The sequence below is a fragment of the Protomyctophum bolini genome (assembly GCF_963924005.1).
Source record: "Protomyctophum bolini genome assembly, chromosome: 18".
In the NCBI taxonomy this organism is placed as follows: Eukaryota; Metazoa; Chordata; class Actinopteri; order Myctophiformes; family Myctophidae; genus Protomyctophum; species Protomyctophum bolini.
This window is the reverse complement of record NC_137879.1, coordinates 29,177,799-29,195,673: the sequence shown is the minus strand read 5'-3', so window position 1 is coordinate 29,195,673 and position 17,875 is coordinate 29,177,799. Positions and strand designations below refer to the sequence as shown.

The following is a 17,875-nucleotide window of genomic DNA, read 5'->3' as shown; positions in this document are numbered from 1 at the left end:
TCTGAGGGCTTTAACTCGGGGACTCACAGCTGGGATGTTGAGGTTGGAAACGATACATTCTGGATGCTGGGTGTGTCTGAACAAGTTTGTTTGGTCTGGAGTCACCTTGGGTACTTAATCAAAGGGTTCCAATGCATCGGCAAGAAGACGGGAGCTTGTCGTCGGGAGTCTCCTGATGATGATAACACATTGAGAGTCTTTACGGGTGAATATTTACTCCGTTTTGTGGTCAAATGACAGTCCCATTAACAACTGAAAGTGTTTCCAAAACAGTGGTTCTGAATCTTTTTCATGTCAGGGACCCCCATCTTAAAATATTCTGTGCCAGGGAGAAGATTTATTTAAAAAAAACAATTCTTCCAATTCCAATAATGTGGATTAAACCTTGATGTAAAATCGGAATTCTTGCCTGATGGTTTCTGTGTTGTAGCCTACCGGTACTACTACTGTCAATGAACGTTATAAAGAGTTAATATTTACAACTATTGTTGACTATCCACAGTATCCATATTATTATTATGTTATTGTAAGATATTATATCACGAGTCAAACAAACTAATTAACCTTGTCTTGTTAATGCAGTGCTTATGCAGGCCAGGGCATTTAACTTATACGATAAACATATTAACTGACTTTACATAACATAAACAACAGGAATATCTGACATGTCCTGTTGCTATAGTTGCTATTGTATACTGGTATACATTACAAGTAGCAACAGGACATTGCATTATCTCTCTATAGTCACTATAGAGAGAGATCATTTAAGCATTGCAAGTGTGTGTAAATGTATACCGGTAAGTGTGTGTACATGTGTTAATACAACTGAACTAACAGATCAGTGGTTCTTGGAACAGAGTTGATCTCTAGATCCCTACTCGCTTCTAGACATTGACAGAGGTCAGGTAGGACATCTACTGGTTGATTCGAGATATTGCATAAAACAGACAATAAATGTTTCTGCACTTACGTTGGGAGGTAGATTTGAATTCCAGGTAGGATATGGAAGTTATAGAAAACCGCTTTGGCATGGCAACACATGCCGCTACCTCTCGAGTCCCTTACACACTGAAACCTGTGATCAGCAGCAATAAATTGCAGCATGAAACGTATTGGACAACTCAAACGAAGACTGAATTGCCCTAATTTTGTATTTTATTTAAATATTTATTTGACTGTTTATATGATGTATTTCTTGGAAAGTGGTTTTGTTTCGTTGCCGTCACCACTGTGGAAACTAAAGAGTTTTATGTTTCTGCCCGGAACCAATGGTGTGCGGTCGTGGCAGCCAGGGGGACATTACATAAACACTACACTTCCTCTATTTGAACAACAGAACAGATGCGGGATTCGAGTGAGGTTTGTTTGTCTTAAGTTCATACGTTTGAAAGAGAATATTCTAATCTATTTGTTAATATGGACATTTGATTCACTAAGTCATTTCTTTACAGCTGTAACGTGGCTGTCTTTTGTACACGGACACAGGCTTGGACTAATGCCCCCGTTGTTGCTGCATCGTGCACCCAGCTGCGAGGTTAGCCCCCGAATCACTCGTAGATTATCAGAGTATGTTATCTATTATGTTGACATTTGTACGAGTCTTAGATCCCCTTCCCAAATATAAGTTGCTTACCGGCGAGCCCCAAATGTTAACTTAACGTCTTTGTTCAATGTTTTAGTCCATACTTTTCAATAAAGAAGTGTTTTAATCCCGTCTGACGTAAATTCTCAATAAGCGGTATAATGAGGGGGCAACAGGGCCAGGAATCTGGGAGGAGTTTTGCTCAGAACGGGTTAAAACCTTAGAGGTTAAAACTGCAAAGTGAGTGGTGCAACTCCGTGTTGGGGTCGTCAGGGGGTCCCCGGAAGTTCCAGACACACTGGTCCACGCCTGGGTGCGGGGCCCGGTTCCGGCGAGCCACCACACGTCCGAAACGGTAGAGAAATGAGAGAGTTACCTCTTGGGGTATTCCGGGGGTCCCCGGGGAGTCTACTGTACCCTCTGTACTGTCACTGTAATGTACCCGAAATCATCATATACAGTTAATATGTGCGTGTGTTTGTGTTAGGTTGCGCACAGGTGGTGAAAAACAACCATGCTATTTTCGTGCTCATACCCAGGCACCTAGATCTGCCCAGGCACCCAGCCAGCCACACACAGCTCCGTAAGGGAGTGGTTGCAGTTGCACTCATAAATACACCGTAGATATGTTATGAGGTACTTTCTGTAACCCCTGCCTACCACCTGTTTCGAATTTGCACGTCATAATTCAGAAGGCAGCAGCACGACCCGTTAATACAAATGAGTGCTTCCAAAGTATACCACAGCATGGTATTTCTTGACAGAAACTAGCTCATTGGTGATTTTTTTTTATGAAACAAACGCTTTGCAGTTTGAAAGAGGATACGTTTTCCCTACAGCTGCAATGTTGGTGAGTTTTGTCGTTTTAATACAAGCAGATCGCAAAAGCAATTAGGATCAATGGGATGTCAATGGAGGGTATTGCAACTCGTCAAGATTCATCCCATTATTTAAAAAATGTAGTATTCTGTGTTAAATTGCGGCTACCCCCATATGGGCCCTCATTTTGCATTTACTCAATGTCCCGTTTAAATCCCGTTGCAATTTACAAATGGGTAGTAACGAGTCCGACCTGCCGACCCGGACGGTTTGTAGTAATTAAAAAACAAAAAAATCATTGCACATCCCTATTTGACATGCTACAAAGTTGTATCAATGTTTTGGTTTGGGTCAGTTATTTTCTTTTTTCTGTGTTTTTATTTAGAATCCTATTGAACGCAGCTGAACCTTACCTCACCACCTGAGACTAGGGTGGGATCCGAAACCGGAGGAACCGATCCTCAACATTTACCAACCGGAATCGGTTCCATCACATTTGTGACTGTTTCACACTGTCAGAGCTGGTATGTGCCTGTGGACTTCACGTCTGCTATACAATTGCAGTACCGGTGGTTCTCTAACTTTTTAGTTTCAAGGCCCACTATGATGACTCTTGAGAGTGACACACATGGAACCAAAAGGACCCTTACAGGTCCATTTGTAAACTCTGAGTTACAGACCTGTAAGGGTCCATCTGGAACGCCCTAAAGTAAACCAGAGGTATGCAGTACTGTATGTATGATTGCATTTGTTTATGCGTGAATTCTTTCTACGTCCGAGCCACCCTAGGCAAGACCACAACTGAAGAAAAGACTATCAGCGGAAGTGCAGGATTTTAGTGGAAGTATCGCCGAAGGAAATTACATTGATGCTTTACAAATCAGTTTACGTTCTCCGCGAATGAAACAAGTGTTGTGATTGGTCGGGAAAATATCGTATCCGGGGGAAATACATCTGACGGATATTCCGGAGCATACAACCGCTGATAGCTTCTCTGCCTTAGGTTGTGACCAGGCTTTTCTTTTCGCAGATAAGTAAGCCTGGGACTGAGGCTACGTCCGAGCATAGACATGGTAACGCCCTGCCTGCCTCTGATTGGCCTATCGACACTGCCCGTCTTGCCTGTCCTTCGAGATGCAAGGGTACTCCGTGGTGGGAAATAATACAAGTACAAGAGAATGGCAACACGCGACAGTAACTTGTAACTGTAGAAGAGCTCCCGACTGGATCATACAGACTTTTGAAACGGAGACCAGGCTTTCCTCCGAGGTGATGGAAAGCCTGGTGAGGCGAGGTTACATGCTGGATAATCTGCCGCAAGGTTTTCCTTTTGCAGATAAGTAAGCATGGGATGGGACCGAGGCTACGAGGTTACTCCATGGTGGGAAATAAATCAATAATACAAGTACGATATAATGCAAGAGAATGACAGCTTGGCACACGCGACAGTAACTTGTAGAAGAGGCAAACTAATATTGTTTATGCCGTTGGCCTGTTTATTTATGTGTAAACTTAAAACCTTATTGTACTAACTATTGTACTGTTTCCCTTGATCTTCATCTTTTTTGTATTAGTTTACTAGATTAATACACGATAATCAACACTAACACTTTAATTTAGAACACAGCCAAATTGGTTGTGCACTCAATTATTCAATCAAAGCAAACGGTACAAACAATATTGGTTTGCCTCTTCTACAAAAATTAAAGTCATCTCGGAGGACAGGCAAGACGGGCAGTGTCTGTAGGCCAATCAGAGGCCGGTGGTGCGTTACCATGTCTATGCTCGGACGTAGAAAGAAATCACGCTTTGTTTATACATGTTTGAATGAAGGCCAATGCATTTACTTTCAAATACAGGAATGGTTAAAGGGAACCGTTAAGAGGGAATGGTTAAAATCCCAACCCTACCTGAGAACACAGTAAACAGAGGTTGGTATTTATACTCCTCACTTGACAAAGTGATATTACAGATCAGATTAACATACCCTATAAATAGTCGCCTGACAACTGGTCACATAAAATATACAACGTTTTAGTGCTTCAAATAAACTAGGATAGTGAAATCCTCCTAGGGTCTGTCTAAACAGCATGCTGTCAAAATGGCCCAAAAAACTCTCTGAATAAGAATAATAACGTGGGCCCGTGTGGCTGGCGTAACAGTAGCCGCCTGGGTACCTAGGCTGGTCGCAGGTTCGAATCCCGATCCCGACGACCTTTTCTGCGTGTCACCACCCATCTCTCCCAATTTCCTGTCAGACAACTGTAATCTATCAAAGGCAAGGAAAAGAAACTCACTAAAAAAGCATAAATAACCAGCATATCTCTACATAGCATTTATTCCACAGCTTGGAAGCCAGGAGGGAGAAGAGTATAGGATGTGTGTAGCTGACATGTTGTTTACTGCCACAATGCATAGGAAGCATAATGATGCTTACCAGTTGTTTGTACTATCTGAGAAACATTTCCTTGTTCATTTGTCGAACAAGTAACACGGAGAAAGAACTCTGATACTCAAACTGGTTCAATGGCCATCCGTAGAAGACTGGCTGTACTGGGAAGCTCCCAGTTAAAACTGTAGTTTAAGTAGGCAATATATTACAAAAAAGTACTTGATATGCTCAATAAATATCACCGGATTAAATAAAACTTCAGTATATCAGACAACAACAATAAGCTAATAAGTCAATAAGCTGTATTTCTTTGCATTTTAAATGTGGTGTCAAAGTAACTCCAATACTACATTTTCTCACATCTTACCACATTATGATATTACAACCTAGTTGAATTAAATTACTGTAATCAACAGGCAATTCAAATATGAAGAAAGGTGAATCATGTTCTTCAGAGTTAAACCACATGTAACAGTAATGTTGTGCGTTCTGTTCTCTCTGCAGACGATACCCACTCCACCACACCTCACCTCAGCCATGGCTGACACCATCCTGGATGCTGCCCGCCAAAGTAAATCACCACAGGCTGCCATGAGGATGAGACTGGACACTGACCGTGTGAGTGACTGTTTTCAAGCATCATTACCAGATCAGTAACATTAATCGGACTATTGTCTCCACCAGGCCGAAGGCATGGGGAGAGAGTATGTTTTTGCACTCCGTCCGTGGCTGTGTGTCCGTCCGTTTGTTAACAGCTAATTTCCGGCACCGTTAACCCGGTCGATGCCAAATTTTGCACAGACACTCCCTGAATGCCATCGATGATCCTCTGCCCCAAATTTTCCAGACCGGCCTTTTATAGCGCCACCAGGAGGACGACTTTTGAAAAACACATTTTCTTATATTACTCCTCCAGATTCGGTCCAAAAATGGAAATAGTTACACACTATCTCTATAGTCATGTGTTCAAGCCGGATCTGTCCAATATTTCATATTCCATCCTAATTGGCTAACATTGTCTTTCAAAGTTGGCAGGATTGGCCCGTTTTGAACACAAAAACCTCAAATCATGAACGCAGCGTGCAATTCACGTGAAATCTTTCACCGACTTTCCTACTAGGCTGAGGAATACATCCCACCCTTTTCACATTGGCCTGTTATAGCGCCAACAACAGGTGGATTTTTGCAATACACATTTTTGGAAGAAAATGCCTCAAATCATCCAATTGCCATGACACCCTTTTCACATTGGCGTATTATAGCGCCACCAGGAGGCCACAACCTGACCTGCCCTGGTGGAGACCTGTGCCCCGAGGGGCACTTTATCTAGTTAGTTTATTTGTCTGATTATAAATGTCCCTCTGGATGTTGTTGTCGTTGCACTTTAGGAGGATGCTGAGATGTTTGTGGACGCCAACCATCTTAACATGGTGTTAGAGGGTCTCAACAGGCTGCGTCTAAACGGTGTCTTCTGTGATGTGATTCTGTGCTCTGAGGGACAGGAGGTCCCCTGCCATCGTTGTGTACTGGCCTCCTTCAGCCCTTACTTTGAGGTAAATACACACACCTATTGACCTGCTGTTGCTTAGGGCAGTGGTTCTCAACCTGTGGGTCAGGAAAATCTAAAACCATTACTATAATAACTGGTCAAACATTGTCCAAATTGTCAAATAACATAAGAAAGAGGGAAAAGGTGTGAAAATAGCAGATCTACAAGCTCACAACATCTGGTGTTGCGAGGCGTTGTAGATCTGCTATATTCACAATGTCTGTGGAACCGAGTCAAACTAAATGTAATGCCTCAACATAAGTGCTTATCAGGATGGGGGTCCCCATTTCAAATATAATTCATTGGGGGGGGTCACGTTCTGAAAAGGTTGAGAACCTCTGGTTTAGGGAATGACATTTAAAGTCTGCCTTCACTTTCACATGAACGAATCATCAAGCTATATCCAAATTAATTAACCAATTCTTCTTGTCGTGTCCACAAGACAGTCAGTTACAACACTTGGCTAGCAGCTGAACACATTGCTGTCCCTTCTCATTAAAGGCGCAGTGAAACGGAAATGGTGAACAACATGAAAATGGTGTTTCCACATGAAACACCGGTCTGACCAATCAGAGTGTCGCATCCCTTCAAGCGATGGGACGGTAGCTAGGGACGGTAGCTATGCTATCCGCAACACGCATGGTGTGTGTTTGTTAACAAATCAGATTGTCGGCCAGCTACACCAGTTTACTGTTATGTGGCTTATTTCTACCCTATAACGTTTCAGATACATATTTTAGCGTGATGATTAAGTTGAAACCGAGTAATACACCGTCTGGATGTTATCTTGAATGGGAATAAAAACGGAGGATTTCTGTAATCAGAAGCAGCTGTGTTGGACGGATGCGCAGATATGGGGAATTAAACGGGTGAGCTTCATTTTTATTGGCTTTTATCGATGTGTATCTCTACACGTCATCACGCAGCACGTTTTCGTTTTAATAAATAAATAATACAATCGTTTTTATGGACCTTTGATATAAAAACACACAGAAATGAGAATTTTCCCATTTTTTTGGCATCCATTGTTAGGTATGCCCATATGATGACCACGGATATGGTCTAAAAGTGTGAAAAACGTCTTTTTCATTTCACTGCGCCTTTAAACTCTGCCAAGTCCGATGCTGTGCAGGGATGTTCCAGCAGGGGGCATGTGAGGTGGTGCATTGTTAATTAACCAATTACCAATGTAAATACACACCCAAGCCAACCATTCAGCTTTTCAACCTGCACAGGCCATGTTTTCATCGGGTATGAGGGAGTCCACACAGGAAAGGGTGACCATCATTGGACTGGAACCTCAGATAATTGGTTTGCTGGTGAACTATGCCTACACTTCAAAGGTGTCCATCTCTACTGATAATGTGCAGGTATTTACACCATGAAACTCATTCATTGTCTCTATTTTGTCATGTATAACATCAGTGCTTAGTGAAGACATTTTGTTTATTTGTTCTAGGCCCTGCTAGCAGCATCAGAATTGTTGGAAGTCACGGCTGTTCGAGAGGCCTGCTATAACTACATGTGGAGTCACATGGATATCAATAACTGTGTAGAGATTTACTGCTATGCCGACGACCACTCTTGTAAAGTGTTGAAGAACCACAGCATGGATTACATTCTGGAACACTTCAGTGTCATCTACAAGCAGGTCAGTGATTCAACCTCCCACCACCACAACTGACCCAGACCTGGGTAGAAAAACATTCAATCACCAAACCATCCAGTGTACCCTTCAGATGATAACATTTGACTTCCGTGTGAAGTATAGGAACTTGGGAACAGTGTCCTCATGTATCACTAGTATCAGCTAATCGTGTTTTTCTCTTTTCATCTACCAATAGGAAGCGTTTCTCTCTCTGTGTGTGGAAAGGCTGACGGAGGTTCTCTGCAGTGACCATCTGAACGTTCCCAAGGAGGACATGGTGTTTGAGGCTGCCATGCTGTGGTTGGAGAAGTGTCCTACCCGCAAGCAGAACTGTGAAAAGGTCAGTCATTTGTTAGTCTCACATTACCAGACCATCAGAGGTCTCTGCCTATCAATATGTCAGGTCTTCTAAATGCAAGGTAGTTTCTAGGAATACAGGAAGACTCGACCCGGGGCGAGTTCTCTTTTATTTTCTCCGGAAAGTGAAGAAGACTCGCCAAAAGGGGAAGAAATCTCGCCCCGAAAGTGAAGACGACTCGATTCCGAGCTATCCGATGGAGAAATCCCACATAGTTAAATTACCTCATAGTCATGCTGCATGCACTGTTGGTCGATGAAGAATTATAATCCAAGGTTTGTCAATCATATTATGGTTTATGGTTGAAAGTAAACCATAATAAGTAAACTTTAAGAAGAGATCTGCAGTCATTGTGCTGCAGATAGTGCAGAGTGCATGAGAGCAGCTCCGCTTGCTAATTGAGTTGACATTACAGTAATTAGTTATTTGCCAGCACCTGCTCCAATATAGGACTAAATCAAACTTTATGTATATAGCACATTTAAAACAATAGAAGCTGACCAAATTTCAGGCTCCACAAGGTTCTCGGCGCAATGGCGCATCGATAAAAGTTGGAATTTCACTAGTGGCATTATTCAGGCAATACTCAACAGATTGTTATAATTCCAAGTGATCTATAATCTGAAGTTTATATTTTCATTTGGGTGTAAGTAATGTTTTTATATGACTTATCAAACATGGTAGCCTATATTTAATGTCCACTGAGCTGTGGTGCGCTTTCCTACACTCTCTCAATGAAGTGAAGAAAACTCGCCAGAATGTGAAGAAGAGTCGCCCAGGGTAAAAGTGGCGAGTCTTCTTGTTACCGTTTAGTCACTTGTAGGGGTGCAACGGTTTTCGGTTTAAAACCGAACCGTTCGGTACAGCATACATGGTTCAATGCGCTCTAATGAACCGCGCTATTTCGGTTTGCATTAATTAATTTCTTACAGCTGCGAAGAATGTATTTCTCGGTCACACACCGGCCTACTTAGAAGTCTAGCACTCTATCGGTCACACACCGTCCTACTAAGAAGTCTAGCACTCTTTCGGTCACAGAAGTGTAGCACTCTGTCGGCCCACCCCCTACACACACACACACACACACACACACACACACACACACAGAGAGATGGCATGATGAGGAGAATCCAGCCCTCGTCTTTAAACGTCGTTCTTGAAAAGACCACTCGGTGGAATAATTATTGATTGTCATACACAGAGACACACACAGCGGAGTAACCTCGAATCAACAGGCTTCTAAGCACCGTCTTGTTCAGATCTGCTTCTGCATCTGCACTCGCTGTTTGAGTGCTAAAAAGGGAGAGAGAGAGCAAAAACAACTCGTTGTTGTTGCTCTGTCCACCCAGAGCAGGAAAAGAATATTCCGTCTGAAAAGTCCCAACAAAATACTCCATGTCCAATCCATGACTGTAGATAGAAACCCTTCTTCTAATAATATAAGCATATCTCATGCAGAGATCTTTATTGTAAACTTTTGTAAATGTTTCTGTGCGACACGGCACTCTGCTGTGAATCCCTCCCCTCCCCAGGAGCTCTCCTCTCCTCCCTGCATGTGCTGCGAGTCTGCACCACGTGTGAGCGCATAGGTGCATTATTTTTAATGATGAGGCATATTAAAATAGCAATATAAGTTTTTTTTCCCCCTTTAAAATAATGAAAAGGCAGAAATGCCTAATAAAATAATATATGCTAAAAAAAGAATAAGAGATAATAAATATAAATACATTTTGGACTTATGTGTGTGGGTGCCTGCCTGGCTGGCTGGCTGGGTATGAGCATGAAAACAGCATGGTTGTTTTTCGCAACCTAACACACACGCACATATTAACTGTATATGATGATTTTTGTGTGTGCCAGTACAGTACAGTAGAGGGACCGGCACACAGTAACTGTCATTTCTCAACCGTTTCGGACACGGGGCAGCAGTTTGGAACCACCCCCACACAGAGTTGCACTCACTTTACACAGGTGTGATTTTTTTTTTTTTTACTGTACCGAACCAAAACCGTGGCCCCCATACCGAGGTTCGAACCGAACCGTGGGCTAACTGAACCGTTGCACCCCTAGTCACTTGCTTCATGTAAACGTGGTGCTGGCTGGAAATATGCATAACGTGTGGTTGCTGCTAGGCAAACAGACTGTTATTGGTATTTCTTTCCTTCTCACTCCCCTGATTCGATGACTTACACCCCCCTGCTTATAATTCCACAGGATACATCTTTTTGGGACAATATTCGGTGACATCACATAATTCACATTCACAATATGCAATAGGCAACCACACTCGCAATCTTCCCCAGGATTGCATCTTTCTAGTTCTATTATGTTGATCACCCAATATCCTATTGGACTAACATACTTGGTGTTCTTTTAGGTTCTAGAGCAAATCCGTTTGCCTCTCATCAGTCCGTCCTACCTCCACGCTGTTGTTAAACGTCTGGATGTGGTGAAAGAACACCAGGGCTGTCAGAGGTTCATCTCTGAAGCCAAGGAGCGTCCCTACTATAACACAGCACGCCGACGCAGGACCACAGGTACTCTGCTGAACACATGGTGCATGTGTTTGGTCCGACATACTAACAGTCCGACAGGCATTCATTCTCCGGTCATGCATGTCGGTAGCCACGGGTGAGTTTTAACCGGCCACACATGTGTCTTAACAGGTCATGCATGTCTATAGCCACGGGTGAGTTTTAACTGGCCATGCATGTGTCTTAACCAGTCACGCATGTCTGGAGCGATGGGTGAGTCTTGTTGTCGGACTGTTGCATGTTTGACTGTTAGTACGTTTGTCCAATGTATACGCCCCTGAACACATTCATGCATGTTGCACCTGATGATGCTGGAAAAGGCTTACCTGCCACTAAAAATTACTGTGGTTTGCTATTCAGGCTGTATCATGATTTCATACTTTTTCTCATTTAGTTTTGTGTCAAAATGCATACCAATTGTCTCCTGGATTCATTCAGTGACTGCAAATTTTGTGCTGCCTCTCTGGGGGGGAGAGTTCCAGAGGGTTGGGGCTGCCACACTGAACGCTCAACCAAATACATTTGGTTTCCCCTTCAAATCTACTCTCACCTGCTCCTTCTCCTCTGTTTGTTTAAGTGATCGTGATGTTTGGAATGCCCCAGGGCTGTCAGTTTGACAAAGTTGAGAGCTTTGATCCACTGACCAATCAGTGGAAGAATATTATTGGACCGGATGGACGACTGCCCTCGGAAGTAACTGTATATGAATATGCTGTGGTTTCATCAGGTGAGGATTACCATCGTAGTGTTGCTCCAGTTGAGTGTACATATGATTGACCGGCAGTAGAGTAGACACTTCACATTGCACAACGTTATTGGTCAAGGAATACTGGGAACAGTGATTTTTGGCCATTTTAATTGCTGATAAATCACAGGCAAGGTGTTAAATGATTACTACAAGAATGTTACCTACTGCATGCAGCCAGTTGGTATACAGCCCACCTTGCAGCTTATAACACTCTTTGCCACTGGTTTTGGTGAATTCTCTGGCTTTATAAGTAAACCATCACAATAAGACGGAAGATGTGTGAAGAAATGTAAAGTTGTGTATGCCTATTCTGCTCTTCTTCCACCATAGATTCCACTCTGTATTTGGCCGGAGGCCATTCCTATGCTTGTGGCTTGTGGCAGTGTAGCAGAGAGATGTGGCGCTATGATGTTCACTATAACTCATGGTTGAAGATGGCTTCCATGAATGAGCCACGCTATCGATTCAGTAAGTTTGTATATCACACACTATTCTTTTCCTTCAAATAATAGATTAGCTCAGATTGTCACATCAGCTAGCAGATGGTCTAGTGGTTAAAGGTAGGGCAACTTGAGATATTTACACATTTCAGAATATCTAGAGCATAGTCTTCTAGACAATATCAGTTGCTATTATATCTATTATTGTATTATTAAAATTTGCAGGTTCCGAAAAGGCATCTGTGCAGGTGGAAACATGTATCAGTTCTAACTGGATCCAGTTGATAATATTGTACATATTGTACTGTACAATATTGAAACTATAGTAAAATACGCACATCACTTCGTGGAGGTGCTGGGTTCAAAGAGTAACATACATTTATTGACGACGTTTAGAGCCAAGGCTCTTCATCTGGGTTTTTTTTTGACCAGATGAAGAGCCTTGGCTCGAAACGTCGTCAATACATTTCCCTTCTCTTTTCATACTGTACAATATTGACCCATAATTATAGCATTCAATGCTCTGGAGTCTGGATCCATTTATATTAAATATTAAATTAATATACGTATATTGATTATCGGTAATTAGTGCAGTGGTTCATTCAAGCAGAAGTTAATACTACTTCCACTCAATGAGATGTTGCATAGAGCGTAGGGTCAAGGTCCATGGTCCATGGTCAAGGGCGGCTGTGGCTCAGGAGGTAGAGCAGGTCGTCCAATGATCCCTGGGTCGGTGGTTCGAATCCCGGCTCCTCCTGTCTTGCCCAAGTGTCCTTGGGCAAGACACTGAACCCTACATTGCCTCCAATGAGTCGGTCGGTGTGAGCTTGCCACCATTGGTGTGTGAATGTGGGAAGTGAGGACGCTGGCGTCAACTGTTCGCCGCTTCACCTCCCAATCTATGAATGAACCATTGTAAAGCGCTTTGAGCACTTTGAAAAGCGCTATAAAAATGCAATTCATTATTATTATTAAGGTCGTCACTTCTAATGATCAATTTCATTTAATTTTTTTCCCTGCTCAACCCCACATGTTCCATAGGTCTAGTGATGCTGGATGGATATGTGTTTGCAGTAGGTGGCCCAGGAAGTGAGAAGGTTGAAGACTCAGTGGATTGCTATGACCCCCACACCGATACCTGGCAGCTTATGGAGTCTGTCGGTGTAGCAGCGCATTACGATAACAGCCTCAGCTCTGCTGTGGTCGCACTGGATGGACATCTCTATTTTATTGGTATGGAACAGATTTATGGACCTGCAGGTTCAGCCTGTTGATGGTGAATAATGTTTTGACATGTGTGTCCTCCTGGACTCTAGGTGGTGCTCCAAATGAACGGAAGCCAAACCTGCACCAGTTGGCCAAGTACAACCCTAAAACATTTGTGTTGGCAGAAGTCGCTCCTATGCAGATTCCACGTTATGAATCGGCTGCTTGTGTTCTGAATGGAAAGATCTATGTTACAGGTATCATAAGAAGTCTACACACCGTTTTAAAACTTTATTTACCATATACTGTCGGTCCGTCAGGTATACAGGTCAGGTATACCTGACGAAGGCCACAGAGGCCGAAACGATTGTTTTTCCCACTCTGGTAAATCAAGTTTTTGGGGAGCTTTTAAAACGTTGTGCAGACTTTCTCCTTCTTTTGCAGTTTATTATTTTGTTCGAGCGCCCATTGACCCACCCACACAGATCAAGACTTTTGCTGCCCCCCCTGTTACTGCGATCGAGACAATGAACAGCAGATCTGTGAGATAGATTAGGCGAGGCGCGCATCATCATCATTCTCATGAAAGCAGAGTTATGAAGGTTTAAAGTCACAGACATTGACAGGCAGATATAAAAATGAACACAAATAAATTAATATCCTATACATACTATACACCGAATGAAAGCCCTGAATGTCTACTTTTAGGAGGAAAACGGTACACATTGATCCCATGTACAGTTTGTCAATTGGTTATTGAATGCAGCTTGCGCACACCAGAGAACTTTAGAGAAGGCATGGACCTGAACAACTAAATATTCTTCACACGGTTGAAGTATAACCAATTACTGACAAACTGTACATGGGATCAATATGTACTGTTTTCCTCCTAAAAGTAGACATTCAGGGCTTTCATTCGGTGTATAGGATATTATTTGTGTTCATTTTTATATCCGTCTGTCAATGTCTGTCAACTTCAACCTTCCATAACTCTGCTGTCTGTTCAAGCGAGCAGAGTTCAGGCAAAAGCAGGTGTTACAAAAAGGTCAATATCTCCAGAATGGAAGATGGTAAATTTATTTTTTAAATTGAAGTGGACAAGTTAGGCTTTCTTTTGATGTATGCGTGTGATTCTCGCTATAAGAGAACATTTTGCTGTGGGCCCCGACTTTGTTTGCTCCGTTTGATAAACAGAACGTGACCACACATCATCCAACTTCCTATAAGATCAACACCGGAAGTCTGAAATGTTGCTTTTCAATTATGAGCTCAACAGGGAAAAATGCTGGCGTGAATTATATCACAATTTATTAATACATTTTGGCGGACTACTTGAATAAACATAATAGATTCACTGAATCTTCACTTGACTTCACTGTAGTTTGGGCACATAATAAAAACACACTAACCGTCGCTATCCTGTTAATTCCGGTTTCATAGGTGGCTGGCATTATAATTATTATAATTATAAGACAATTGAAAAGACGATGGAATGCTACAACCCCCAGACCAACCAGTGGACCATGTGTGCCCCAATGCAAGTGGAACGCAACTGGCCTAGCGTGGCTGTGGCGGATGGAAAGCTCTACGTACTAGGAGGTCGGGACACTGTTGGCGAAGAAGGAGAAGGCGGTAAGTATGACACTGCTACTCCATGAATGTCTGCTTGTCCACACCAGACATTTCTCTCATGGCTGTTTATTTGTGTATCTCCATGTAGATTTGCCTTCATGTAGCTTCGTCCACAACATTGAGTGCTACTGTGAAGAGACGGACACGTGGAAAACTGTGGGGCAGATGCCGTATGTTCGCAATGTGTGCAAATGTGTGTCTCTCAAGCTGAGGAGCGATCGTCATTCTGAGTGGTGACTAGGGTTGGGGTCTGGAGGTACCGAATGCAACTTGAGGAACCCGAATTGAGAAGCGGTTTAATCCCACTGTCGGAGCTGATGTGTGGACTTCATGTCTGCTAAACAATTACAATTCCAGCGGTTGTCAAACTCTAAGGAATCCACAACAAAACCTCCCAGCAGATTCAGGAGCTTGTGACCGAGTTGACCAATCGGTGTGACCTGGACATCAACCGTGTCTGAAAACCTTTCCAGACGGACAACCCCAGCATCCTTTCACCAACCTTCACGTTACACACACACGCACCCGCACAACACAACCTGAATAAATAGACCAGTATGCCAATGCTGTTGTACCGTACTGACTCACCCACCAGTGATGATCCCCAACCAGGAGGACGTAGTGCCTCCATCCTACTACTGCTGTTCAACACCCCCCTCTGCCCTCCCCCATCCCCCAGCTCATTGGAGTCGCTAGCACAGCTTCCCTCTCCCGAACACGGACAGCGTGTTTGTATCGATGTGCGTCCAAGCCGGGTGCCGTGGTGGACTTTACCCCAGTGACTGACAACCAAGTGCCACTGAAGTTGACATTGTTTTGGGTGGTGGGAGCAGTGATGTAACTGTCGCTAAAATGTATAAATAAAATGATTGGGCCTCATGGGCCAATAAGAACAAATGGCACCCTTTTCACCCTATTTTAGCACCACAAGGAGGCCACAACCTGACCTGGCCTGTTGCCCCAAACTGCACCTGGAATGCACTGGAGTGGAGTGGATTGTTGTTCAACATGGAATTTTGTTTTTCTAGAGAACTTTGATTAATTTGAATTCAGTGTATATGTTTTTTGTAATTTAATATAAATACATGACAGATGAGAATTGGTGTGGTATGCTACAGGTAATTTGTGGGTAGAATGAAGTATGTAAAATAGACATTATCTTGAAAGAAACGTCCAGGTATTTGATACATACATGGCTTTCCTTTTTATATGCAACAATGGACCACATTCATACACACATTACATGGAAAACCTCACGCTGAGTCGCTGACGCCGTGTGACGGGGTGGTATGATGTGAGAGCAGAATAGCCGCTTTGAGGATCTGGTAAAAATAAGTTGCTTGCACCTTTCAAATAAATAGCCAAAAACATCTTCTACAATTCTTGGAATGTGATTAACCCCACAATGCTCTGTGGAAGAACACCATGTGGCACAAACTTGTCCTTTTATGACCATTTCTGAAAAGAAATGGTCCCAAGCTCATGGACACACTAATCGTGGCATTCTGGGCACATTTTCAAAATGTATCAAGTATGAAAATCTACAAGCTCACAATGCAATGCGATGCTTCACTCTAATGTTCTTAACTTTCCCTGCTGCTGTTTTTCAACTCTTTAAGTTGGCTATTTCTCAGAATCCGTATGATTGTTTATTCGAAATGTGACCAACACCACATGAACAAAAACAACGTTGTCTAGTTAGTGTCTATATTACCCTGTCTTGAGTCCCAAGGTTCAACTTTATTGTTACCAATACCAACTATCACACGGCACATACACGCACGCACACAGACCACTTCCATATTTGCTATAGAACAGATCTGAAATATCATTGCAGGTTCTACATGTCATGCAGAACATCCTACTCTAATGTCTATAAAACAACCAATGTCGAGTAAAGAGTGCTACAGTACATTGCTTGTCAAAAGTAGCGTATTTTCAAGTTTGTAGACTTTGTAGACATGCACAAAGAAAGGTCACTTGATTCAAACTCAGCATCATATGGTATATTTAGAGAGAAAGGAGGGCCTGGGAGGGCAGAGGATTCTACCATCAAGGTGTTAAACTAAGTATGCTCAGTTGTATTTTAAGGTCAGCCATTCTTTTAGGTTGGTGTTCACTTTGTATACGTAGTCCAGAACCTAAAAGTACTGTTTTGAGAATCTTAAATTAAAGTTTTTTTGTGCTGTGTTCTACTGGTACTGATCAGGCTCTCAACACAGGTTCCATGTTCAAGTCCCACATCTCTTAGTTCAATTCTGGAGAACTTTGAAATATATACTGTATATTTCTAGTAAAGTGCATGAGCAAGTATAAATTAAGTATAAATTCAACATTGCACAAAAAAGTTCATATGATGTCTTTTCTCTCTGCATAATTATAGCCACACAACGTCCAACACCAACACTCAAGCCCACCACACACCGTCTGCGACCGTGTGCGGCGCGGCGCCGCCTGGAAAATAGAACTATCGGCGCGCGAAAAAAAAAACGATGGGTTATAGCCCATGTTTTTGGAAAAAATGAAAAAAAAAAAACCGCAATTTCCATTTCCGCAATTACCATTTCCGCAATTTCCGCAATTCCGCAATTTGACAAAAACCATCGTTTTTGTCAAATTGCGGAATTGCGGAAATCGCGGAAATCGTAATTCCGCAATTTCCGCAATTTCCATTTCCGCAATTACCATTTCCGCAATTTCCGCAATTCTGCAATTTGACAAAAACGATGGTTTTTGTCAAATTGCGGAATTGCGGAAATTGCGGAAATGGTAATTGCGGAAATTGCGGAAATGTAAATTTATTTAGCAGAGGTTATAGCCATTATTTATTTATTATTTTAGAATTTTTGGAGAAAAATCCTCCGCAATTTGCTAATGTTTCTCATGACCTGAGATCAGATTCTAAAAATGTCAGTCGTTCTTAGATTTTTCAAAAATAGCAGACCTACAAGCTCGTAGCGCGACACT

General features: G+C 42.5%; 1 protein-coding gene across 3 annotated transcripts; it reads left to right on the top strand.

The window, feature by feature from the left end:
* Positions 1 to 1,324: 1,324 nt before the first annotated feature.
* LOC308333224 (kelch-like protein 24) lies at positions 1,325 to 17,035 on the top strand. Of its 3 annotated transcripts, XM_080789458.1 has the most exons (16): positions 1,325 to 1,359; positions 1,452 to 1,534; positions 2,787 to 2,925; positions 4,261 to 4,332; positions 5,298 to 5,411; positions 6,182 to 6,346; positions 7,578 to 7,712; positions 7,802 to 7,993; positions 8,187 to 8,330; positions 10,726 to 10,885; positions 11,460 to 11,609; positions 11,961 to 12,098; positions 13,112 to 13,303; positions 13,387 to 13,533; positions 14,717 to 14,908; positions 14,997 to 17,035. In XM_080789458.1, exons 5-16 carry the CDS (start codon positions 5,331 to 5,333, stop codon positions 15,143 to 15,145), a joined length of 1,845 nt encoding a protein of 614 aa, XP_080645584.1. In that variant the 5' UTR covers positions 1,325 to 1,359; positions 1,452 to 1,534; positions 2,787 to 2,925; positions 4,261 to 4,332; positions 5,298 to 5,330; the 3' UTR covers positions 15,146 to 17,035. The 3 variants fall into 3 exon arrangements, with proteins under 3 accessions (XP_080645584.1, XP_080645585.1, XP_080645586.1); XM_080789459.1 differs by lacking the exon at positions 4,261 to 4,332; XM_080789460.1 differs by lacking the exons at positions 1,325 to 1,359; positions 1,452 to 1,534; positions 2,787 to 2,925; positions 4,261 to 4,332 and adding an exon at positions 2,947 to 3,121.
* Positions 17,036 to 17,875: the final 840 nt, after the last annotated feature.